Source organism: Microcaecilia unicolor, chromosome 9 (assembly GCF_901765095.1).
Source record: "Microcaecilia unicolor chromosome 9, aMicUni1.1, whole genome shotgun sequence".
Lineage (NCBI taxonomy): Eukaryota > Metazoa > Chordata > Amphibia > Gymnophiona > Siphonopidae > Microcaecilia > Microcaecilia unicolor.
In genome coordinates, this window is record NC_044039.1 from 164,557,696 (window position 1) to 164,583,358 (window position 25,663).

General features: G+C 46.4%; 1 protein-coding gene across 1 annotated transcript in view; it reads left to right on the forward strand.

The window, feature by feature from the left end:
• TMX1 (thioredoxin related transmembrane protein 1) overlaps positions 1–24,977 on the forward strand; it is a 37,568-nt gene extending 12,591 nt beyond the window's left edge. The window contains 6 exon segments of the mRNA XM_030214751.1: positions 3,952–3,997; positions 8,445–8,573; positions 12,010–12,055; positions 12,159–12,260; positions 22,657–22,726; positions 24,176–24,977. Of these exon segments, the coding sequence (XP_030070611.1) occupies positions 3,952–3,997; positions 8,445–8,573; positions 12,010–12,055; positions 12,159–12,260; positions 22,657–22,726; positions 24,176–24,357 (575 nt within the window). The 3' untranslated portion in view covers positions 24,358–24,977.
• The last annotated feature ends 686 nt before the right edge of the window (positions 24,978–25,663 follow it).

Here is a 25,663-nt window from a genome sequence, read left to right on the forward strand (position 1 = left end):
GTGGAGCAGGGCCTGTTACATCAGGGTCCCGTGGTGATGGAGGATCCCTCTCCCTTTGGTCTTACGGCCTGGCTATTGAGCGGCAGCGTCTGAGGAAGAAGGGCTTCTCAGACAAGGTCATCGCCACTATGCTGAGAGCGAGGAAGCGCTCTACTTCTACTGCTTACGCCAGGGTTTGGCGTATCTTTGCAGCATGGTGTGAAGCAGGCTCACTTTCTCCCTTCACTGCTCCAATTTCTTCAGTGTTGGCGTTCCTGCAAGAAGGTCTGGAGAAAGGCCTGTCGCTCAGTTCCCTTAAAGTCCAGGTAGCGGCTCTGGCTTGCTTCAGGGGCCGCCTGAAGGGTGTTTCCCTGGCTTCGCAGCCAGATGTGGTGCGCTTTCTCAAGGGAGTTAATCACCTGCGCCCCTCCTCTGCACTCAGTGGTGCCTGCATGGAATCTCAACCTGGTGCTAAGAGCATTGCAGAAGCCGCCTTTGGAACCCTTGTCGAGGGCATCTCTGAAAGACCTGACGTTGAAAGCAGTCTTTTTGGTGGCTATCACTTCAGCCAGAAGAGTTTCCGAGCTCCAGGCGCTCTCATGTCGAGAGCCTTTTCTGCAGTTCACTGAGGCAGGAGTGACTATTCGCACAGTGCCTTCCTTCCTGCCCAAGATTGGTTCTCGCTTCCATGTGAATCAGCAGCTCTGTCTCCCTTCCTTTCGTAGGGAGGACTACCCAGAGGAGTACTCTGCTCTTAAATATCTGGATGTGAGACGAGTCATCACCAGATACTTGGAAGTGACCAATGATTTCCGGAAATCGGATCATCTGTTTGTCCTGTTTGCAGGTCCTCGTAAGGGTCTGCAGGCTGCTAAGCCTACAGTGGCAAGATGGGTCAAGGAAGCCATTGCAGCGGCTTATGTGGCCGCGGGGAAGGTGCCGCCTATCCAGCTGAAGGCTCACTCCACGAGAGCTCAGGCGGCCTCGATGGCAGAGGCCGGATCCGTCTCCTTGGAAGAGATATGCAAGGCGGCAACTTGGGCTTCGGCTCATACATTCTCCAAGCATTACCGTTTGACTGTGGCTGCACGGGCGGAGGCCCGGTTTGGAGCTTCAGTGTTGAGGTCAGGGATTTCTATGTCCCGCCCTGGGTGAGTACTGCTTCGGTACATCCCACCAGTCTATGGATTGATCAGCTTGATGATATGGAAGGTAAAATTATGTATAATCATACCTGATAATTTTCTTTCCATTAATCATAGCTGATCAATCCATAGCCCCTCCCAGATATCTGTACTGTTTATATTCTGGTTGAATTTTAGGTTCAAGTTTAGCCTTCAGTTACTTCAGGAGGACTTCGTGTTCAAGTTCTTCTTTCACTTGGATTCTTCAAGAGTTGAGACGAGTTTGTGTTACAGTGAGCTGCTGCATTCCTCTCCCCTCCGTTTTACGGGGCTGGATTGAGACATAAATTCTGCCGGCACTCCCTCCCGCTTCGTGCGGCTGTAGGGCAGCTTTGTACCCCTCCCGCTTCGGCGGTGTTAGGGTCAGTCAGCTCCTCCCGCGGTTGCGGTTGCAGGATAAGCCAGATCCCCCCGCATCGGCGGGTGTGGTGTCCCTCCCCCGCTCCGCGGGGATGAGCTGGACGGATTCCCCTCCCCACTTGTGTGGGGATGAGCTGGGTTAATTCCCCTCCCCCGTTTCGGCGGTGGTGAGCTGGGCAGAGTGTCCCTTCGTGGGTGTAATTCTCTAAGTGCTGAGTCCTGCGGATGGAGCTTTGATATCGACATACTGAGGAGTTTCCGGCAGCACATGACCACATATAGGGAGGCAAAAGTTTGCTCTCTATCTCCACCTGCTGGTAGATGGACACAACCCACCAGTCTATGGATTGATCAGCTATGATTAATGGAAAGAAAATTATCAGGTATGATTATACATAATTTTACCTTCTTTTGCTGTGTCTTTGTGTTTACCTATACACATATATTTGGAGCTACCTTTGTAGATAAATTTGGCTTAATTTTGGGGCTAATGCCAAATTTCAGGAATGTAATTAATAATAAGTTTTAAATTGAAATTTGGGTTTTATAATGTAATACATATAGAAGGCCAGATTCTATAACTGGCACCCAAAGTTAGGTCTTTTCAGCTCTGTGTTGAGGGCCAGTTCTATAAAGGTCATTTAGCACTTAGAGCTGATTCCCACACCCAACTCTGGGCATGAGGACTTGCGCCTGCTGAAACCTGGTGTAAATCCTCACGGCCAACTGATGGTAGTTGGGTGCGGAAATACAAGTACTCTGTAACATGGCACCTAATTTCTGGGAATGCCCTGCCTTCCCTTCCTGTGGTCACACCCCTTTTGAGTTGCACACTATGGGCCCCATTTACCAAGCCGCACTAGAAGTTTGTGCTTTTAGCGCACGCTAACTGTGTAGGTGCCCACAATATTCCTGTGGGTGCCTACACAGCGCACGCTAAAAACGCTAGCCTGTTTAACAGTACATTTTGAAGTGTGAGAGTCTGCCACTCCACAGTCTGAGATTGATTACATAAAAACAGATTTAAGTCAACTCCAAACTACCCCATTCAACCTCAAAGCCTGTAAAGCAAGACTGTTGTAAGAAGATGGAGTGAGACATGCTAGAGGGACAAGTATGTCAAACTAGTGGAACCATGCCTGTTTCCTCAACACTGAAATGGGCCCTAGGAAGGCTGTCATGTAAGCTTTTTTTTTTTTCTCTCTCCCCTGCCCTCCCCTCCATGTCAGCAATTCTTCCCTCCCCTCCATGTCCCGCGATTCTCTCCTCTACTGTCCTCCCATCCCATCCATGGCCATCAATTCTCCTCAGCCCTCCTCTCCCCTTCCCTTCCCTCTCCTCCCTCCCTTCGATGTCCCGCGATTCTCTCCTCCTCTCGATTTGTACCTGAATGTTCTCTGGCTGGCTGGTGCTGGCTTCCGTTCCCTTTGTAACATCCCTCCTGACATCAGCTCGCCTCCAGCGTTCCCTTCCCTCTCACTGTTCCGCCCTCTGACGTCATTATGTCTTGACGCGAGGGTGGGACAGTGAGGGGGGAATAGAACGCTGGAGGCTGGCTGACATCAGGAGATGTTACGAACCCAGGCAGCCAGGAGATGTTACGAACCCAGGCAGCCAGACATGGAATGTTGGAGGTGCAAATTATTATATAGGATATACTCCTTTTTCTGGATTTACTATTTGACGTGCAGGAGACGTGTGTAAAACTAGGATTGAGAGTGCTTCTTTGTTTTTGGGATGGACTGACTTTCTAGTGCAGCTTTCTCTACAGCAGGAGTGGTCAACCTTTATACACGGAGGGCTGTGTGAATGTTAGTACTGTCCCTATTGGGCTGCAAGGTTATGTAATGTCAGAAATGGACAGAGCTGTATAGACCTTTTGAGATAAGTAAAAATTTGTAGGAAGTGATGTCATCGGTGGTGAATGGCATCTTATGTACAGGCTCTGTCAGGGCTGGGGATTTATCCGCTCCCGCAGTGAATTCAATAGTGCACGGACCCTTACTGAGAGTCTTCTAGGATGTCAAAACAGTTCATGTAATAATAACATTATATAGAAAATGAAAAGTACTCCATTTAAAAATGAAAAGGAGACAGTCATTCCAGTGAATGTAGTAAAAATAAAGTAAGCTTAACAAGAACCAGGATCTCACATTGCACCTTCCTTCAGTGCTTTCGATTCTTTTGGTCAAGGTCTCTAGAAACCAGAGAAAGAAGCAGCAATATTTCAAGACACTGAGCTGTCATGCAGTCATTGTGGGTAAGCGGACCATCCCAGCCCTGAGATGTGATGGAAATGCTGCAGCCTGAAGATGTTACTTTTGGTGCTATTGGCAAAGATATCAGTAGGAGGAAGAAAAAAAGAAGAGCAGCCAATTTTTCTTTGACTTCCTCTAGATTTTAACAAATTATGTTTTCCCTTTTGCAGGACTGAGTGGCCGATTTATCATAACAGCACTTCCCACTATTTACCAGTAAGTAACTGAAATCTAATCATTTGATCATGGACAGATTACCAAGCATATTATTAATTAGTTTCTATTTTTAAAATTAAAAAGTGGAAGTGGATATGGTCAATTAAATTTAGAGCAATATAGTTTTAGATGCCCTTAAAGCTTAGTGCACATTAACTCTTGTTAGGACGAGCTAAATGCTAAGAAGCCCACAGGCATGAAATGTGCTTCTTAGCATATAGCGCATGCTAACTCTGCTAGTACATGCTAAGCTTTAGTAAAAGGGCTCCTTAGTTACTTAAGGGCCGGCACCTCCTGCGTATGGCACGGATACTCAATGCCAGGCTTTTTCCGGTGACTAGCATTGAATATCCGGGTGTTTTTTTGGTTGGTTTCAACTTAACTGGCCAAATTGATATTCGGTGCTGGCCAGTTAAATTGGATCCAGCCAAAGGTAGGCCTGCTATTTCGGTGGCCTAATTTGACCGCCAAACTTAGCCGGTGATGCACTGAATATCTGCGGCTAGCCAATTATATCACGCGATGTAACTGGCTATCTGTTAACTGTTAACCGGCGATGTTAATTTGGGAGATAGCCGGCTATTTCCTGCTGAATATCAGCGGATAGCCAGTTAAGTGCCATTTAACCGGCCAGGAGTAGTTCCTGGCAGGTTAAATGGTTTTAAATATGTTATATGGGATTTATTACTCGCAAAATCTTCAATTGCAGAATTCATAAAAAATGTGCTGATGCATTTCATCAGGATATCACAACAGACTTTAAAAAAATAAAACCAGTACAGGCGCAAACTAAGGTTTTGTTAACAAAATCGTTCTACAGACGAACTGCAGAAAAAATGAAAGATCTGGAGAATATCGGTTGGTTAATGTTTATTAAAAGTTTTGATATAGCTAACAGTAGTTACTATTGGGGGAGGGGGTGTTTAGTTTGTAGCATTTGCTTAACCGCCTTTCGAGCAAATGAATATTAAAGTGGAGTATAATTTCTTAAAAAAAGAATCCCTGAAAGGGAACAGGTAAAACAGTACAGTTCAAAGCTACACCCAATTTTCAGACCAATCTTTGGAGCGCCTTTCTTAAATGAAGTAGCAAGGTTATTCCAATGCGAAGGCAGAATGATAAGTCACTTTCAAGGTGAATCCTAGAAGGAGACAGGAAGGAAAAGAGATTAGACGACCAAATAGGTTCATCAGTATGCAGTCTGTGAGAAAAGCTGAATTTCTCAAGAAAGCAGCATCAGATATTAGTACATTTTCAGTCTGTATTTACTGTGTTCTCCTATTTATTTAAAAAAAAAAAAAACCCCAAACTTGTGTTTCATCTTGCATTATTTAACCCTTGAAATGTAAAGCTTTTCTGTGGTTGGATCCGATCAAGTCACGTTAAGGGTCATTTTTAGAGTAAGTAGACATATACTGAGCATTACTTTTATAAAACACATAAGTGCTTATGTGTCTTTATAAAATACTAGTGTAAGCAGCAGACACACCTTCTCTCAAGTACAGGCCTCTACTGACAAAGTGTGGATTGTCATGTCACGATGCATAATGTTTATGCTGGTTGGTATTTTATAAGAGGACACTTATGCAAAAATGACTTTAGAAAATTACCTATACAAAAATTGCCTAAACCTGATTGGGATGAGGTTATGTTGGAAATGTATACAAAAATTATGAAATGAAACTGGCTTCAATTATCCAGGGCAAGATTATTTGCAATAATCCTGACAATATACCCCTGAATGGACATCTCATCATTGACTCCCCCTAAAATCCGGAAAAACAGCAGTGTAAAAACTTCAAAAAGAGAGAGAAAACCACTGCTTCAAAAACCAGATTTTGAGCAAACATAACCCCATTCCAAATCAAGGTTAGTTATGAAGATAATACAAAAAAGTCTTTCAAAATATTAAAACACCACTTTGAATAAATATCCAAGCTTGGAAGGTGACAAAATCTGTGTTGTGAAACAACATTCCAACGGCTCCAAACCCGACACTTGGTCCGTAGTATACAGATCCCAAATCACAGTTCCAATATGTCACAACATCCACAGCGCCAGATCAGTATTTAAAGTTTCAAGCCTTCTCCACCTCTTCCTTTTAGGTAGAGCATATGCCGTGAGCCCTCCTGGTGTTACATCCTTCTGAACCACGGCAGCCTTATCGACAGCTTGTCACCTTCCCCTCTCTCCCTCTCCCTCCTGCTGTTCCTCTTTCCCTTCTCTGACACTAATTACTGTATTTTGTATTAATGTTGTTTACTAGACTATTGTACGCCACATTGAGCCTGCCCATGGGTGGGAATAATGTGGGATATAAATGCCATAAATAAATAAAAGTATTTGGGTACCACCAGATCATGTGGCTCCAGCTGTTGATACTTCTCATTTTTGATGGGCTTTGTACTAGTTATGGTTATATTTTGAAATACACAGTAAGTAGCTGGAGTCAACTTTTAAAGATGTTAAGCTTGAAGACTAAGAGACTAGTTTTAATACTGTCTCATACTATTGAACGTCCACTAAAAGTGTCTCTGAGTTCTCTGTTTTTTTTGTACATTTGAAGGCCCACAGTATCTAAGTATATGGGATTTACTGGTAAATGGTTCATCAAGTCATTTGATCAGTTAAAGAATGAGTATGGATAATCTAATGTGCAGTTCTTCAGATAAGTTCCACTTGGTGGAAATATGTACATTAGAAAAGATTTTCAACATGAAAATGGATAAGTTCAGTGTATTGAATGTATACTCTGCTGATTGATATTCCCATCATGATTCCCCACCCTGCTTAGTTCCCCATTGTTAGCTACCGCTCCCCTTGTCTATTCTTTGTCGACTTTACAATATTTTCTTAAATTGTAAATTTTCCTAATTATACTGTAAGCTACATTGTGCCTGCATGTGTGGGAAAATGTGGGATACAAATGAACAATAAATAAATAAAATAAATTAAAGATTGTCTTGTGATTGATCTTGTGATAAAATTCAGCCCCTTTGGTTTTGAGTAATGTTGTAATGTGGAAGTTTGAGGATATTAAAATTTCTTTTTAATATAAGTTATTCTCTTGTGGAATTAGCAGAAAGTAGATATTCTAAGTTTGATTGTGAATCATAGTTTATTGTTGTCGTGGTTGCTTAAGAATGCTGGAAGCCACATGAGATTCTAAAGTGTGGCCAGGTGACCTTAAGGAGATTTTGCTATTAGAAAACTATATTGATAAATGTTGAGGGGAGGAAGATTAAGAGGCTAATTTTGTAACAGGGTGCCTATTTGAAAAGTCCTTAATTTATTTTATGAAGGCAACAAAACACACATACAAAAAAAAAGAAAAACTCAGGGGGAAGTTATCAACGTGGGCTACCGTTAAGATGGTACCATTTTATGCAGTAAGACCCTGTGCTAAAATAGCACAACTAGCAGTAAAATAACCCATCTTAATGGGGGCCCATATAGATAACCGTCCCCCCCCCCCCCCAAAGTAACCAGAACACGATCTTCTGCAGAAAATGTATAAATAAAGGCATCAACATTCAAAATTGTCATCGTCATTGGCTGATTGGCTTAAGATCTATATCATCTTGAATTTTTTACATTTTATAGGGAACAAACTGTGTATGTGCTCCCAAAATATTTTATAAAAATCATCAAACACTGATATTATTGGGCATAGTTCACTTCTCATGACCCGGCATCAATATTTTCATCTGAATGCTGCCTTTGGGGGTCAAAGCACCATATAAAATCTTCATTAAACTATAAGGGCAAGTTTTATTTGGGCCCCTGTGTAAATAACATGGTAGTGAGTTCATAAGTTATTGCCATGCATGCTGTTTGCTGACAGAATGGTATTGTCTGAATTTATTCTGGCTATTCACAGCAGAAAATGTACTTGCTAGTCTTGGGCTGTGAAATGCTAGCATGCCGACCCTGTATGAGAATGTGAAGTACCCAGTGTCACTGTTCTGGCAGAAGGGAAGTGGCACTCAATCTGCCAGCAGGAGCACCAGGGTTCTGGCCTTGGGGTGTGGAGGGAAGTTTCCTAGTGACCCGAGGAGGGGTTGGACTAATTTAGTATAGGAAACCTGAAAATATAAAGTATATGGGTGTGTCTCACGTTCCGTATGTAATGTTAGTACATTGGGTGCAAAAATTTATTTTGTGCGTTTGACAGGTTACCTTCAAAAAAAGCCCACTAAGTATATAGCTCTAGATATTTTATGTGGTGAGCTATTATTTTTAATAAGAAAAATAGAGATCCACCCAAGTAAGCATCCACATTTAATTTTTTAGATACCAACAGAGTTACTTTCAATCATGCAAACATATATCTAATCTTATAGAATATGCTGAAAGAAAATATATAGCATGTAAGTGACAGACTGACTTGTGATTAAGTGCACATGAATATGTGACTGAGATCAAGTTACTGTTTTTCTTCCTGCAGCTGTAAAGATGGAATTTTCCGGAGGTACCAGGGTTCCAGGTACAAGAATGATTTTATAAGTTTCATAAGTGAGAGAGAATGGAAAAGCATCGAACCAGTTTCCTCCTGGTTTGGCCCTTCTTCTTTTCTGTAAGTATCTTAGCATTTTCAAGTGAAGGTTGAAATGATATATTTATATATATATAACATTTTAAATATATTTAAGAAAAAGATAGAAGATTAATAAAGGGCCATGTTTACTAAGCCGTGCAAACATTTTAGTGTGCGCTAATGCTAGAGGCACCCATAGGAATATAATGGGTGTCTCTATCGTTAGCGCACCTACAGCACGGCTTCGTAAACAGGGCCCAAAGTTTGTTACAGCTTGTTGGGAGACGAATGTCAATATAGGTGAGCCACAGGACTATCTTTCTGCATGAAACCAGCCACCACTGAGGTGTTGGGCTTTACATCTATCCTGTGCTATGTGTATGAAAATTTGATGAATTGCTTGACTGGTTCTGGGTTTAATTCATCTATGAACATCGTGCATATTGTAATAGCCAAAGTACAGGTACCTTTTCCCTCTAGTTCCAATTCCTCTTATTTTCCAGAGGGTTTTTTTTTTCAGTTCCATATTCGTATTTAAGGTTTGTGAGGAATAAAAGCAATTAACAAGTGAACAGATGTAACATAATAAAACAAATGCACATGGGCATGCGAGGTGTAACCAAGAGGTTTTGAATTCTGAAGATAACTAAATTCCAATTTTGAGAGAGAGAATGAAGTACCTGGGAGTTTTACTTGATATTTCTTTCACTGTGAAGCCATATCTTAAATCAGTCATTTTTAATTAAAATTATTACAACTTTTATAGAACAAAGTAAATGTTGCCAATTTTCGTACAGTGATACAAATGTTTTGTTTACCCTTTATTTGATTACTGTAATTGCTCAAAACGTGCTGCTTGTCTCACTACTGGATATTCATGCTGTGAACATATGCCATTTTTGAAACACATTCATTGGTTGTCTGTTACTTGGCCAAATCTGTTTTAAAGTTCTAACTTTGGTTTTTAGAATCTTGTTTGGTAAAGTACTGTCCTGTTTAGCTGCCACCCTGAGGATTTATATTCCAGCCTACTCTTTGTGCTCCAGCAACCAGGTTTTCCCTATCATCAAGCCGATCAATCCATAGACTGGTGGGTTGTGTCCATCTACCAGCAGGTGGAGATAGAGAGCAATCTTTTGCTTGATATTCTAAGCTTTTGACACATTAGGATTGATGTATATAGGGAGTCAATCTTTGTGTTTACCTGTAGATTTGAGACATGTGGAGGGGCATAATCAAAAGGGGTGCCCAAGCTTTCCTGAGGATGTCCTCGCAGGACGTGCCGGCGAAGGGGCGGGGAAACCCGTATTATCGAAACAAGATGGGCATCCATCTTTCGTCCATCTTTCTATAATATGGTCGGGGACACCCAAATCGTGAAATTTAGGTCGACCTTAGAGATGGTCATTCCCGATTTTCGGCGACAGTGGAAACCGAGGACGCCCATCTCAGAAACGACCAAATCCAAGCCATTTGGTTGTGGGAGGAGCCAGCATTCATAGTGCACTGGTCCCCCTGACGTGCCAGGACACCAACCGGCACCCTAGGAGGCACTGCAGTGAACTTCATAAATTGCTACCAGGTGCATACCTCCCTTACCTTGGGTGCTGAGTCCCCCCCCCCCAACCCACTACCCACAACTGTACAACACTACCATAGCTCTAAGGGCTGAAGGGGGGCACCTACATGTGGGTACAGTGGGTTTTGAAGGGCTCACATTTACCACCACAAGTGTAACAGGTGGGGGGGGGGGGGGTATGGGCCTGGGTCTGCCTGCCTGAAGTGAACTGCACCCACTAAGACTGCTCCAGGGACCTGCATACTGCTGTCGGGGAGCTGGGTATGACATTTGAGGCTGGCATAGTGGCTGGCAAAAAATATTTTAAAAGTTTTTTTTTTTTTTTTTTTAAGGGCGGGAGGGGGTTAGTGACCACTGGGGGAGTAAGGGGAGGTCATCCCCGATTCCCTCCGGTGGTCATCTGGTCAGTTCGGGCACATTTTTGAGGTTTGGTTGTAAGAAAAAATGGACTAAGTAAAGTCGCCCAAGTGCTCGTCAGGGACGTCCTTCTTTTTTCCATTATCGGTCGAGGACGCCCATGTGTTAGGCATGCCCCAGTCCCGCCTTCGCTATGCTTCCGACACGCCCCCGTGAACTTTGGTCGTCCCCGCGACGGAAAGCAGTTGAGGATGCCCAAAATCGGCTTTCAATTATGCCGATTTGGGTGACCCTGAGAGAAGGGTGCCCATCTCCTGATTTGTGTCAAAAGATGGGTGCCCTTCTCTTTCGAAAATAAGCCTGATTGAGTCTTTACTTCCTTTTTGAAAACAGCTGAAAGCCCATTTATTCCAACAGGCATATTTTCAGTCTCTTTGTCTCCTCTGCGCATATCCAGCAGATAGCCAAGACCTGTCGCTTCTTTCTCTTTAACATCAGCAAAATTCGCCCTTTCCTCTCTGAGCACACCACCCGAACTCTCATCCACTCTCTCATTACCTCTCGCCTTGACTACTGCAACCTACTCCTCACAGGCCTCCCACTTAACCATCTATCCCCCCTTCAATCCGTTCAGAACTCTGCTGCACGTCTTATATTCCACCTGAACCGATATACTCATATCACCCCTCTCCTCAGGTCACTTCACTGGCTTCCAATCAGATACCGCATACAGTTCAAGCTTCTCCTTCTTACCTACAAATGCACTCAGTCTGCAGCCCCTTATTACCTCTCTACCCTCATCTCCCCTTACGTTCCCACCCGAAACCTCCGCTCACAGGACAAATCCCTCCTCTCAGTACCCTTCTCCACCATCGCCAACTCCAGGCTCCGCCATTTCTGCCTCGCCTCACCCTAAGCTTGGAATAAACTTCCTGAGCCCTTACGCCAAGCCCCCTCCCTACCCATCTTCAAATCCTTGCTCAAAGCCCACCGCTTCAATGTTGCTTTCGGCATCTAACCTTTATACCTATTCAGGAAATCTAGACTGCCCCAATTTGATTGACTGTACATTCGTCCTTTAGATTGTAAGCTCTTTGAGCAGGGAGTGTCCTATGTTAAATTGCACAGCGCTGCGTAACCCTAGTAGCGCTTTAGAAATGTTAAGTAGTAGTTTAATTTTACAATTTTAATCATTGTACAATTTTAATCATTGTAATTTGTTTTCTGATTTTTATTATGAATGTATTGATTTTATTATGTATGTATTTTTGTAAGTTGCCTAGATTTGTAGATAGGTGGGATATAAGAAAATGTTAAATTAAAATGTATTCCTTAACTGCCCAGCCCCCTTAAAACAAAGATTGCTGCTTTTTGGCCTACTATGCAGCCTCTGCTCAAGCTTTAAAATCTAGTATTATGAGTGTGTAGTTTTAATTTGCCCATCCATTGCCACAATCTTAAACTGGGTGATCTTCACGGGACGAGATTTATATGAGAATCATTCTTCACTAATTCTGAATCGTTTTTCATGTCTTTCAGGATGAGCAGTATGTCTGCTTTATTTCAGCTGTCCATGTGGATTAGGGTAGGTAATATAAATTCTTTTGTCGTTGCCATTATCCCAATAATCAGAATTTAAATATTTATTTGATTAGCTAAATCCCGTGTTTTATTTTTCTTTATTTTAGGAATGCCACAATTATTTTACAGAAGATATTGGTATACCAGTCTGGGGATCTTATGTTATTTTTGCCCTTGCAACTCTTTGTTCAGGCTTAGCATTAGGACTGGTGAGTAAAAATAATTTTCTCTATATAAAAGAGCCTTGACCGCACAGTGTGGCGGTTCTGTTTGTTTGGACTTTGTGCCTTGTCAGAGCCGTGCATATTGCTGGACCCACACGTGCAACAAACAAGCAGCTGGTGGTGTACACAAGTCATAACACAAACATATTCTAACAGACAAATAGAAGTCAACTGAATTTTGGTTTCGGATTTGGGTGTGAAACTGAATCAAAATCCGGGTTCGGGTTTCGGCCAAATATACCTTTGCGTTTTCGACTGAAACCCATAACTCCCCCTCCATTTCCCCCCATCCCACCCAAACACCCGTAGGCCTACGTTAGGAAACCTTGGTGGTTTGGGGGCAGGAATGAACCCCATTCGTTCCTGTCCCATGGCGCTGTTCCTGACTTTTGCCACTGGGACCTCCATAATAAGAGTATAAGAATAGCTGTACTGGGTCAGACAGATGGTCCATCTAGCCCAGTATCCTGTTTCCAACAGTTGCTGATCCAGGTCACAAGTACGTGGCAGAATCCCAAATAGCAGCAAGATTTCATACTACCAATCCCAGGGCAAGCAGAAGTGGCAGTCTTGGCAGCCACTGCATCGGGAGTGGCGGCACAGGGCAGGAATAATTGGGGTTCATTCCTGTCCCCAAATAGGTCACTAGACTACCAGGGCTTCCTAGGGTAAGCTCGGGGAGGACCTACAGGTGGTTGGGTGGGATTTGGGGGGGGTGGGGGCGGAGAGTGATCACAGGGGGTGGGGTGTGGGCTTTGGAGGGTGGCTCTCTTGGGAGTAGAGTGGCAATTTCGTTTACAGTTTTGGTTTCTGCTAAATCTGAGTAGTCAATTTCAGTCACAGATTTGGTTTCCATAGAAACCGAAGACCCTGGGTATGGGCGGGCTCCACGTAGAAACATAAAATAGGTCATTAAAGACTATATGGCTATCCAGTCTGCCCATCCGTATTATCTACTATCCCATCCTCTTCATCTTCACTACCTCCACTGGGAAACGCAGCACATTTTGTAAGTGCGTCACCCAGGGGCGTATCTGGACTCTGGCGGTAGGGGGGGCTAGAGCCAGAGAGAGGGGGCACATTTTAGCCCCCCCCCCCCGCCGCCACTGCCGCCATTGCCAGAACCTCCCCACCAACGACTCTCCACCCTTCCCCCCGCCGTCAACCCTCCCCCGCTGCCGTTGTTTACCTTTGCTGGCGGGGGACCCCCGCCAGCCGAGGTCCGCTTGCCGCCTTTTAAGATATTTCTTCAGCTGGCGGGGGACCCCAACCCCCGCCAGCCGACCCGACATCTTTAAAGTTCTTCTTCGGCCTCCGTGGCCGTGCTGTAGTCGGAGTCTGACGTCCCAGCACGTTGTCCTGCACGTACAACGTGCTGGGACGTCAGACTCCGAACTGGATTGAACAGTCAACTACAGCACGGCCACGGAGGCCGAAGAAGAACTTTAAAGACGTCGGGTCGGCTGGCGGGGGTTGGGGTCCCCCGCCAGCTGAAGAAATATCTTTAAAGGCGGCAAGCGGACCTCGGCTGGCGGGGGGTTGGGGTCCCCCGCCAGCAAAGGTAAACAACGGCAGTGGGGAGGGTTGACGGCGGTAGGGGGGTCCAGGGCAAAATCTGCGGGGGCCCAGGCCCCTGTGGCCCCACGCAGATACGCCCCTGGCGTCACCGTGAATACAAACAACAAGACACAGTCATACATACACTCCATTCATTTTTAATTTTCTTTTTGTGTTTATTGAAATTTGGTAATGAGGAGTTTTGGACACTAGAATGGTAGTCTAGGGAATGAAGGGTTAAGGCTAAGCATAGTTGGTTTCTGCGGCCCTCCCTGTATATTTGTCTTCTCCGTGGTGCTGTATTTTGGAGGATTTTTTTTAATGTGCTGGTGAAGCATAGCTAAAGTATAATTTAATTTGGTGTTTGTTTAATACAATTTTTTTATACTACTTAACTTTGAACAAAGCAGTTTACAGGTTATCATCAAGAAAGTCATTTCATATAAATAAAATCATAAATAGGAAGTCCATTATTGTGAAAGGAACACCTAAAAACTTTCATTCAAGAAACCATGCATACATTTGTCAATCCTTACTGAACATGTGTTCTGAGGAAAGCCAGTGAATCCTGTTAATATATCTTATCCTTCTGTTCTAAGTCAGTATCAAAGGCTTGTTTTAAAAAAATAAATTTTCAACATGAACTTAAATCTACTAAAGTTTGCTTCTGCCCTTGGAGAAGGTTGAAGATTATTACACCATGCAGGTCTTACACCCATCTAGCTCTCTTCAAACTCTGTATTACCATTCTATTATCTTGTAAGGAGCGTAGATTTCTGATTGGTGTATATGGGAGTATCAGAGAATGTAAATATCCAGGATATCTATATATATAAAACTCACCCTCAACGTTCTATTTGCACTGACGTCACTGAAGCCAGGTTCGTAAGTTCGAAGCTCTGAAGCCACACAAAATCACAGTCTGTGGGCCCCGCCCTCGCGTCAAACGTTATGACGTTGAGGGCGGAGCATATTCTCAGCTCCAACGTTGTACTGCACTGTAGCTCTGCTCCACCCTCGCGTCAAAATGCGATGACGTCGAGGGCGGAGCACACGTTACTCTATCGGTTCCTACTGCAGGGGCATTCACATGACGCAGAAATCTTCTTTTTCGGCATGTCAGTGGGGTGGGGGGGGGGCCTTTGGAGAGGCGGGAGCGCCGGCAGCGAAGACATCGGTGGGGGTGGAAGGGGGTGCACTGGCAACACACACATCGGGGGGAACGGTCACGGACGCTGGGGGGCGTGCCAAAAGGGCCAGGGTCACAGCACATTCGCACGGAGGCTGCAGGGGGGCCGGAGACACAAAGGGACGGAGGGGAGCCTTGCTAGCGCCCGTTTCATTGCGTTTTGAAACGGGCCTTCGTTACTAGTTGTCCATAATAAGCTCTACAAGCCAAGGCCATCAATTTAAAATTGATTCTATATGATACGGGCAGCCAGTGATACTTCAAATAAAAGGGAGGGACATGATCACAAGATCTGCCACTTCCTAAAAGCCATATCGCTGCATTTTGTAATGTTTGTAGCCTTGTTAAGTTGAAACTAGAAGTTACTGCTAACACTACATTAGCATAGTCTATTCTAGACACTAGTAAAGCGTGTAATAAGGTATGTAATGTATTTTTCATCAAAATAACTTTATTAAAAGTAATCTTAATGTGTAGAAGCCTTTTTTTCATAATTTCTGATCCATGATCATTAAATGTTAGTTGAAAGTCTACCATAACTCTGAAATATTTAAATTTAGTAATTGACAGAATATCTTTACCTAGTAAATTCAGAATCAACTTTGGTTAGGGATTTTGGCCTGTAATCTAACATGTCCTTGTTTTATCGATATTTAAGACTGATGTTCTGTTAGTCATGATGTAGCAGATAAACAAGCTTGAAGCCTCGATAGGTTTATTAGATCAGCCTTAGCCACAATTAAGATGTCATCTGCATGTCAATATATTCTCATCCCGAATTCTTGAATCACTGTTAATAATGATGCAATAAAAGTGTTGAAGATCACTGGAGAAAGGGCAGAGCCCTGTGGTATTTCACATGTCAGATCATAATTTTTGATGGATATGAGTTACCACATGCTAAAAGGAGTTTCAAAAAGGATTTCTTATGTCACAGTTACTTTTTTGAAGCTCCCCTTTGTGTGTTGGCACATTTATATATATATATATATATATATATATATATATATATATATATATATATATATTTCTCCGAGGACAAGCAGGCTGCTTGTTCTCACTGATGGGTGACGTCCACGGCAGCCCCTCCAATCGGAAACTTCACTAGCAAAGTCCTTTGCTAGCCCTCGCGCGCCCGCGCGCACCGCGCATGCGCGGCCGTCTTCCCGCCCGAAACCGGCTCGAGCCGGCCAGTCTTCTTTTGTCCGCACTCGGTACGGTCGTGTTTTCGCCGTGTCGAGCCCCGGAAAGTCGACCTCGCGCGTCCAATTTGTTTGAACGTGTTTTTTTTCCTTCGGGAAAGCTTTGTCCTAGTCGGGAAGTGCTCCGCAAACCCCCCGCCGGGTTTCGTGTAAATCCTCCCCGTACTTCCAGCTTTTTTGCCCCGGTAAGTTTTCTTTCGTCGTCGGGGTAGGCCTTTTTTCGGCCTCGGTCGAGATTTTTTCTCCCTCTAAATTTGGTGCTTCGAATTTCGCCATTTCGGCTTTTGATTTCGCCGGCGTGATTTTTCCGCCCATGACATCGAAGCCTTCCAGCGGCTTCAAGAAGTGCACCCAGTGCGCCCGGGTTATCTCGCTCACTGATCGACACTCGTCGTGTCTTCAGTGTCTGGGGGCCGAGCACCGCCCTCAGAACTGCAGTCTGTGTTCCCTGCTTCAAAGGCGGACTCAGGTAGCGAGACTAGCCCAGTGGAACGTGTTGTTCTCGGGCTCTTCGTCGGCATCGGCACCGGGATCTTCGAGTGCATCGACGTCGTCAGCGTCCAGACCATCTTTCTCGGCCGCCCCTGCATCGAGTGCATCGAGGCATCGGGCCTCTGCATCGGCGCCGAGACATCGGATAGCTGCATCGACGTCGGTGGTACCAGGACCTCGTCTGCTGATGTCGTCGGACGGTGGTGCATCGGGTGGAGTGCAGGTGAGGGCTGTCCATTCCCCTGCTGGTGGCGGTGAGCCCTCGGGTGGGTCTCCGCCTACCCTGAGGGCTCCTGCGGTACAGCCCCCCCGAGATCGACCTTCTTCAGTCTCGGCCCCGAGGAAGCGACGGGTGGATTCGACGTCCTCCTCGTCGGTGCCGGGGAGCTCCGGTGACATGCTTCGGAAGAAATCGAAGAAGCATCGACACCGGTCTCCTCCCCGTGTCGGCACCGAGAGCTCTGGGTCGCCGAGGGATTCGGCACCCAGCAGGCATCGGCACCGAGAGGACCGCTCACCCTCTGTTCAGGAGGTGTCGATGCGCTCCGCTCTGGACAGCCCGGAACAGCCTCCACGCCCGGAACAGGTACTGACGTCGACGCCTGCATCGACCTCTCAGCCTTTCTCTACAGCCGCTCTAAACGAGAGCCTCCGGGCCGTTCTCCCAGAGATTCTGGGAGAGCTGTTGCGCCCTACCCCTCCGGTACCGGCGGTGCTTGCGCCACCGGTACCGTCGAGCGTGGCGCCGGCTGGCCCATCGCCCAGGTTGAGGTCCCCGACGTCGGTACCGCGTGCGGTACCGACCGCGGCCACCTCCCAGGAAGGCTCCCCGACTACGTCGGCGGAGGGAGCTTCGCCGATGCGGGCGAGGGAGTCTACCTCTCGACGCCCCCATCGTGGACAGGGTTCCACGGAGTCGAGCAGGGCGAGGTTGCAGACACAGGTCCGTGAACTTGTGTCTGACACCGAGGGTGAGGCCTCGTGGGAGGAAGAGGAAGATCCCAGATATTTCTCTGACGAGGAGTCTGGGGGTCTTCCGTCTGATCCCACTCCCTCTCCTGAGAGACAGCTTTCTCCTCCCGAGAGTCTGTCTTTTGCCTCCTTTGTCCGGGAGATGTCTACGGCCATCCCCTTCCCGGTGGTTGTGGAGGACGAGCCCAGGGCTGAAATGTTTGAGCTCCTGGACTATCCTTCTCCACCTAAGGAAGCGTCCACTGTTCCCTTGCACCATGTCCTGAAGAAGACATTGCTTGCGAACTGGACCAAACCATTAACTAATCCCCACATTCCCAAGAAGATCGAGTCCCAGTACCGGATCCATGGGGACCCAGAGCTGATGCGCACTCAGTTGCCTCATGACTCTGGAGTTGTGGATTTGGCCCTAAAGAAGGCTAAGAGTTCTAGGGAACATGCTTCGGCGCCCCCGGGCAAGGACGCTAGAACCTTAGACTCCTTTGGGAGGAAGGCCTACCATTCCTCTATGCTCGTGTCCAAGATCCAGTCTTACCAGCTCTACACGAGCATACACATGCGGAATAATGTGCGGCAGTTGGCGGGCTTGGTTGATGCTCTTCCCCCTGAGCAAGCCAAGCCTTTTCAGGAGGTGGTCAGGCAGCTGAAGGCGTGCAGAAAATTCCTGGCCAGAGGAGTTTATGACACTTTTGATGTTGCGTCCAGGGCCGCTGCTCAAGGTGTGGTGATGCGCAGGCTCTCATGGCTGCGTGCCGCCGACCTGGAGAATAGAGTCCAGCAGCGGATTACGGACTTGCCTTGCCGGGCGGATAACATTTTTGGCGAAAAAGTCGAGCAGGTGGTAGAGTCTCTCCACCAGCGGGACACCGCATTCGACAAGTTCGCCCGCCGGCAGCCTTCAGCTTCTACCTCTACAGGTAGACGATTTTTCGGGGGAAGGAAGACTGTTCCCTATACTTCTGGCAAGCGTAGGTACAATCCTCCTTCCCGACAGCCTGCGGCCCAGGCTAAGCCCCCGCGCGCTCGCTCTCGTCAGCAGCGTGCGAATCAGCAAGGCCCCGCGGCTCCCCAGCAAAAGCAAGGGGCGAGCTTTTGACTGGCTCCAGCAGAGCATAGCCGACATCCAAGTGTCAGTGCCGGGCGACCTGCCTGTCGGAGGGAGGTTGAAAGCTTTTCACCAAAGGTGGCCTCTTATAACCTCCGATCAGTGGGTTCTCCAAATAGTCCGGCAAGGATACACCCTCAATTTGGCCTCTCAACCTCCAAATTGTCCACCGGGAGCTCAGTCCTACAGCTTCCAGCACAAGCAGGTACTTGCAGAGGAACTCTCCGCCCTTCTCAGCGCCAATGCGGTCGAGCCCGTGCCATCCGGGCAAGAAGGGCTGGGATTCTATTCCAGGTACTTCCTTGTGGAAAAGAAAACAGGGGGGATGCGTCCCATCCTAGACCTAAGGGCCCTGAACAAATATCTCGTAAAAGAAAAGTTCAGGATGCTTTCCCTGGGCACCCTTCTCCCCATGATTCAGCAAAACGATTGGCTATGCTCTCTGGACTTGAAGGATGCCTACACACACATCCCGATACTGCCAGCTCACAGACAGTATCTGCGATTTCAGCTGGGCGCACGCCACTTCCAGTACTGTGTGCTACCCTTTGGGCTCGCCTCTGCGCCCAGGGTGTTCACAAAGTGCCTAGCTGTGGTAGCAGCGGCGCTTCGCAGGCTGGGGGTGCACGTGTTCCCATATCTCGACGATTGGCTGGTGAAGAACACATCCGAGGCAGGAGCCCTGCAGTCCATGCAGATGACTATTCGCCTCCTGGAGCTACTGGGGTTTGTGATAAATTACCCAAAGTCCCATCTTCTCCCAGTGCAGAAACTCGAATTCATCGGAGCCCTGCTGGATTCTCGGACGGCTCGCGCCTATCTCCCAGAGGCGAGGGCCAACAACTTGTTGTCCCTCGTCTCGCGGGTGCGAGCGTCCCAGCAGATCACAGCTCGGCAGATGTTGAGATTGCTGGGCCACATGGCTTCCACAGTTCATGTGACTCCCATGGCCCGCCTTCACATGAGATCTGCTCAATGGACCCTAGCCTCCCAGTGGTATCAGGCCGCCGGGGGTCTAGAAGACGTGATCCACCTGTCCACGAGATTTCTCGAATCCCTGTATTGGTGGACGATTTGCTCCAATTTGACTCTGGGACGTCCCTTCCAAATTCCTCAGCCTCAAAAAGTGCTGACCACGGATGCGTCTCTCCTGGGATGGGGAGCTCATGTCGATGGGCTTCACACCCAAGGAAGGTGGTCCCTCCAAGAAAGCGATCTACAGATCAATCTTCTGGAGTTGCGAGCGATCTGGAACGCTCTGAAGGCTTTCAGAGATCGGCTGTCCCACCAAATTATCCAAATTCAGACAGACAATCAGGTTGCCATGTACTATGTCAACAAGCAGGGGGGCACCGGATCTCGCCCCCTGTGTCAGGAAGCCGTCAGCATGTGGCTTTGGGCTCGCCGTCAAGGCATGGTGCTCCAAGCCACATATCTGGCAGGCGTAAACAACAGTCTGGCCGACAGGTTGAGCAGGATTATGCAACCTCACGAGTGGTCGCTCAATTCCCGTGTGGTGCGACAGATCTTCCAGGCGTGGGGCACCCCCCTGGTGGATCTCTTCGCATCTCAGGTGAACCACAAGGTCCCTCAGTTCTGTTCCAGGCTTCAGGCCCACGGCAGACTGGCGTCGGATGCCTTCCTCCTGGACTGGGGGGAAGGTCTGCTGTATGCTTATCCTCCCATTCCTCTGGTGGGGAAGACTTTGTTGAAACTCAAGCAAGACCGAGGCACCATGATTCTGATTGCTCCCTTTTGGCCGCGTCAGATCTGGTTCCCTCTTCTTCTGGAGTTATCCTCCGAAGAACCGTGGAGATTGGAGTGTTTTCCGACCCTCATCACGCAGGACGAAGGGGCTCTTCTGCATCCCAACCTCCAGTCCCTGGCTCTCACGGCCTGGATGTTGAGGGCGTAGACTTTGCCTCTTTGGGTCTGCCAGAGGGTGTCTCCCGCATCTTGCTTGCTTCCAGGAAAGACTCCACTAAGAGAAGTTACTTCTTTCATTGGAGGAGGTTTGCCGTCTGGTGTGACAGCAAGGCCCTAGATCCTCGCTCTTGCCCTACACAGACCCTGCTTGAATACCTTCTCCACTTGTCTGAGTCTGGTCTGAAGACCAACTCCGTAAGGGTTCACCTTAGTGCAATCAGTGCATACCATTACCAAGTGGAAGGTAAGCCGATCTCAGGACAGCCTTTAGTTGTTCGCTTCATGAGAGGTTTGCTTTTGTCAAAGCCCCCTGTCAAGCCTCCTACAGTGTCATGGGATCTCAATGTCGTTCTCACCCAGCTGATGAAACCTCCTTTCGAGCCACTGAATTCCTGCCATCCGAAGTACTTGACCTGGAAGGTCATTTTCTTGGTGGCAGTTACCTCGGCTCGTAGAGTCAGTGAGCTTCAGGCCCTGGTAGCCCAGGCCCCTTACACCAAATTTCATCACAACAGAGTAGTCCTCCGCACTCACCCTAAGTTTCTGCCAAAGGTTGTGTCGGAGTTCCATCTGAACCAGTCAATTGTCTTGCCAACTTTCTTTCCCCGTCCTCATTCCTGCCCTGCTGAACGTCAGCTGCACACATTGGACTGCAAGAGAGCATTGGCCTTCTATCTGGAGCGGACACAGCCCCACAGACAGTCCGCCCAATTGTTTGTTTCTTTTGATCCCAACAAGAGGGGAGTGGCTGTAGGGAAACGCACCATATCCAATTGGCTAGCAGATTGCATTTCCTTCACTTACGCCCAGGCTGGGCTGGCTCTTGAGGGTCATGTCACGGCTCATAATGTTAGAGCCATGGCAGCGTCGGTAGCCCACTTGAAGTCAGCCACCATGGAGGAAATTTGCAAAGCTGCGACGTGGTCATCTGTCCACACATTCACATCTCATTACTGTCTGCAGCAGGATACCCGACGTGACAGTCGGTTCGGGCAGTCAGTTCTTCAGAACCTGTTTGGGCTTTAGGATCCAACTCCACCCCCCGAGGGCCCTGTTTGTTCTGTTCCAGGCTACACTCTCAGTTAGTTGGTAAATTTTTTAGGTCAATCTCAGTTATGTCCTCGCCGTTGCGAGGCCCAATTGACCAATGTTGTTGTTTTGAGTGAGCCTGGGGGCTAGGGATACCCCATCAGTGAGAACAAGCAGCCTGCTTGTCCTCGGAGAAAGCGAATGCTACATACCTGTAGAAGGTATTCTCCGAGGACAGCAGGCTGATTGTTCTCACCAACCCGCCCGCCTCCCCTTTGGAGTTGTGTCTTCCCTTGAACTGTATTGTCTTGCTACATACTGGACTGGCCGGCTCGAGCCGGTTTCGGGCGGGAAGACGGCCGCGCATGCGCGGTGCGCGCGGGCGCGCGAGGGCTAGCAAAGGACTTTGCTAGTGAAGTTTCCGATTGGAGGGGCTGCCGTGGACGTCACCCATCAGTGAGAACAATCAGCCTGCTGTCCTCGGAGAATACCTTCTACAGGTATGTAGCATTCGCTATATATATATATATAAATGTACAGCAGCACTGTTTAAATACTGCAACTTGAGAAACACGGTGAATTCAGTCTCCCTTTTTGTATTTGATATTATACGGCCAATACATGCCCTCAGATTTCTCAGAGACTTGGTGAAATTACTAGACTAATGTAATGTATTTGATTAACTTTTGGGTGCTACATTCTCTTCCTCAGAACAAAAGGGAATATCATTTTCTTTTGACTTGATGAAGTGAATGTAACTCCAGATAGTTAATCAAGAAATTTTATTTATAGGCAATATCTTATTGTCCACACGTTCAAATGTACTAACACAACAACCACATGACTTATCCAGGATTGAAGATCTAGAAATTTGCAAACAGATCAATCCTTTTTTTTTTTAAATTGTAGATACTAGTGTTCATAGCAGACTTCATATGTCCATCAAAGAGGCACAGACCACAGCCATACTCTTATCCAAGTAAGTGGATCCTCCCTTCCCCCTCAGCAGTTTCTTTCTGCTCCTTGTACACTTTCAACTCAATTGGAACCAGGCTCTTCTGAGGTTATGGAGTAATGAGCCTTTGACACTGTCTAAAGGTTTATTTTTCATTGTTAACCATTGATCCTTTCCTATATCCCTGCTGTTGCATCCATTGTCCCCAGCCAGGAGCCATAGACTGTGGCTCTATCCTGAGTCCTGTATACATGCATTATGAGTTTGGTCAGTAAGTGTCACTATTACACAATGGCTGACACTTCCTGTGCCTGATTCCCCCAAGTGAATATGGATCACCTGGATATTCACATGAAGTATTGCCACTAAGTGATACAGTTGGCCCAAGTAAGTATATCCAGGGTCAGCGCTTCTAGCAAGCAAAATAGGTGGTCACTTAGAGGCTGAAATTTGTGGAGCTGAAGGGAACAGCAGCAAAAAGAGCAGCAGCCCAGGCAAATAAAAAAATTCTCCCTCCCAGTCAGTGGCTGGCAGAACAACAAGATTGAGCAGGCAAGCCAGAAGCTAAACAACAAAAGGTGGGGCCTCAGCACATACATGCACTGAAGGCTACTGTGTTCTTGCCCACTCCATAATGCAGCCTGCATTTGAGTGAGCAGGGATGCAGCAGCCTTCAGTATTCATATATACTGAGTTCCCGCACTTTCATGTTTAGCTGCTGGTTTGCCTGCTTGTTCCTGCTGTTCTGCTTGTTGTGGCACTATTAGTGTCAAGGGACAGGGAAAGAGGAAGGGGAGATGCTGGCCCATCAGACAGGAGATAAGAAATGCTGAATTATGGGAGAGATGCTATACTGCTGGGGTGAGGGAGGGGAAAGAAGTGGTAGGGATTGCCGATACATGAAGGGGGGGGGGGGAGGGGACAGGAAGCTGCTGGGCCATAATGGGAGGAGACAGAGTGGTGAGGTGCTGGATTGGGTGTGTGTGTGTGGGGGCAATATTAAAGTTTGCATTGGGTTTCTAATATTTTGCACTGGACCTGAGTATATCTTATATTTTTGTAGCAATTCATTCACACTCAGACCTATCATTAAATGCGTCTCTGTTACCATATATAACTGGTGACCGTGAGATGTTTACAGTTCCCTTTGCTGGTAAGTACTATAGTATCATCCTGTACCTTCTGCCACTTATGTGGCTGTAGTATAAAACCACATCACTAGTTAACAAAGAACACCTGATTATACCATATACAACTTAACTGTTATTGGAACTGATAAAACAATTCAGGATTTGTAAAATATGTACCCTGAAGATCTGGAACATTTATTTTATATCGAGTGACATAAGTATTCAGAAGGTTGCTGAATTTTCAATAGACAGCAACGCATTCTATAGCAGTTACATAAACTGAGGTGAAAACTGGGCAGCAATTTCATTGTATTTCACTGCCTGCATTTGTCTTGGGTTTAAGGAAAGCTGCAACCTGAAACATCCAGGCTGTTACAGAAAGAGGAGAGTGACGAGGAGGCAGATGAGGGAGATGTGTCGGACAGTGAAGGAGAAGAGACTATTAAGCAGACCGATGGGGACTCGTCCCAGAGTGCTGTGAGGAAGCGCCCCATGAGCTCCTGGGAGGCAAAGGATGCATCCTAACCCTGGTTGCATCGAGGCTTTCGTTACAGTTCGATAGAGGCAGTAAAAAAGGACTCAGTAGTTCCCAGTGCCTGTGTATTTTGAAGTGAGCCAGGACTTATAACAGCAGTTTGTCTAGGTTTGGCCTTGATGCTTTGAGGGGTTTAACAGCAGGAGGCCTACTAAAATGTATAAGAAATGGTGCCAAGCTATAGCTTTGTGTTTTTCCTTTATCTTGAGTAAACCTATTTTGTTTGTGTTACAAGAAATCCCAGTGCACTGATCAGTTGGCTGCTGCTGAAGGTAGACATCTGAAGGGTTTTTGCAAAGTTTTGTTTAAGTGCATAGTCAGAATACATTTTCCCCCTTATTAACATGCTGTGTGCTTAGGTGGGATTACTGTTCTGATTACTTGAGCAAATAGTACAAGTTGGCAATGTAAAAGTAGTCTGCATGTGTGGGGGAGGGGAGGGTGATGGTATGAACTCATGTTAATAAATCAAAATGCAGCAAGGTAGAGGAAATGTTCAGATAATCGTTATGCGACATCCAGTGCTCTGTACTTTTTGGATTAACCAATTTAAGGAGTCAGAAACAGAGGCAAAGATTCAACAAACAGTACACAGGTAAAAAAAAAAAAGTTAAATAACATCCACAAAGATTAACAGTATGGGAATCATTTATTTATTGAGGTTCAGCTCCAGACAGATTAACCTAAGATGAACACTGTGAAAGCTGACTGAGAACGTTTTGCTTTTTTGATATAGTTTTGAGGAAGCTGAGGCTTTTTTAATTCTTTGCTGGATGCCTAGATTTGGGATACCTTACTTAGGAGACCTTTTACAAAGCTGCACTAGCATTTGTAGCTTATGGTAAAAATCAGCTGGCGATAAACACTGAGACACCCATTATATTCCTATGGTTGTCTCAGTGTTTATCGCCAGCTGATTTTTACCCTGAGCTAAAAATGCTAGCGTGGCTTTGTAAAAGGACCCTTAAGGAAATATCCTATGCCTCTGAAGCAGGTGTAAGCCGAAACATGGCTGCGTCAGGCATGCATTTTTTTATGTGTAGCAAACAAGCTGTATCTCAGACGTTCTTGGATGTTATCCAACTTTTTTTTTACCCACAGTGAATTGAAGATCCTGATGTAAACCTAAAACAGTTCCATAAGCCAGATTTGCAGTCGTCATCCTCCTGCTCTGTGCCTTTTTACATTCCTCCTATTTTGATTTTTTTTTTGCTTCTTTGTTCTCTGTAGAGTTTCTGCTCCTGTCATTCTGTTGCTTTTTATTTCACTTGAGACTTTTGGCCTCTTTTTTCCTCT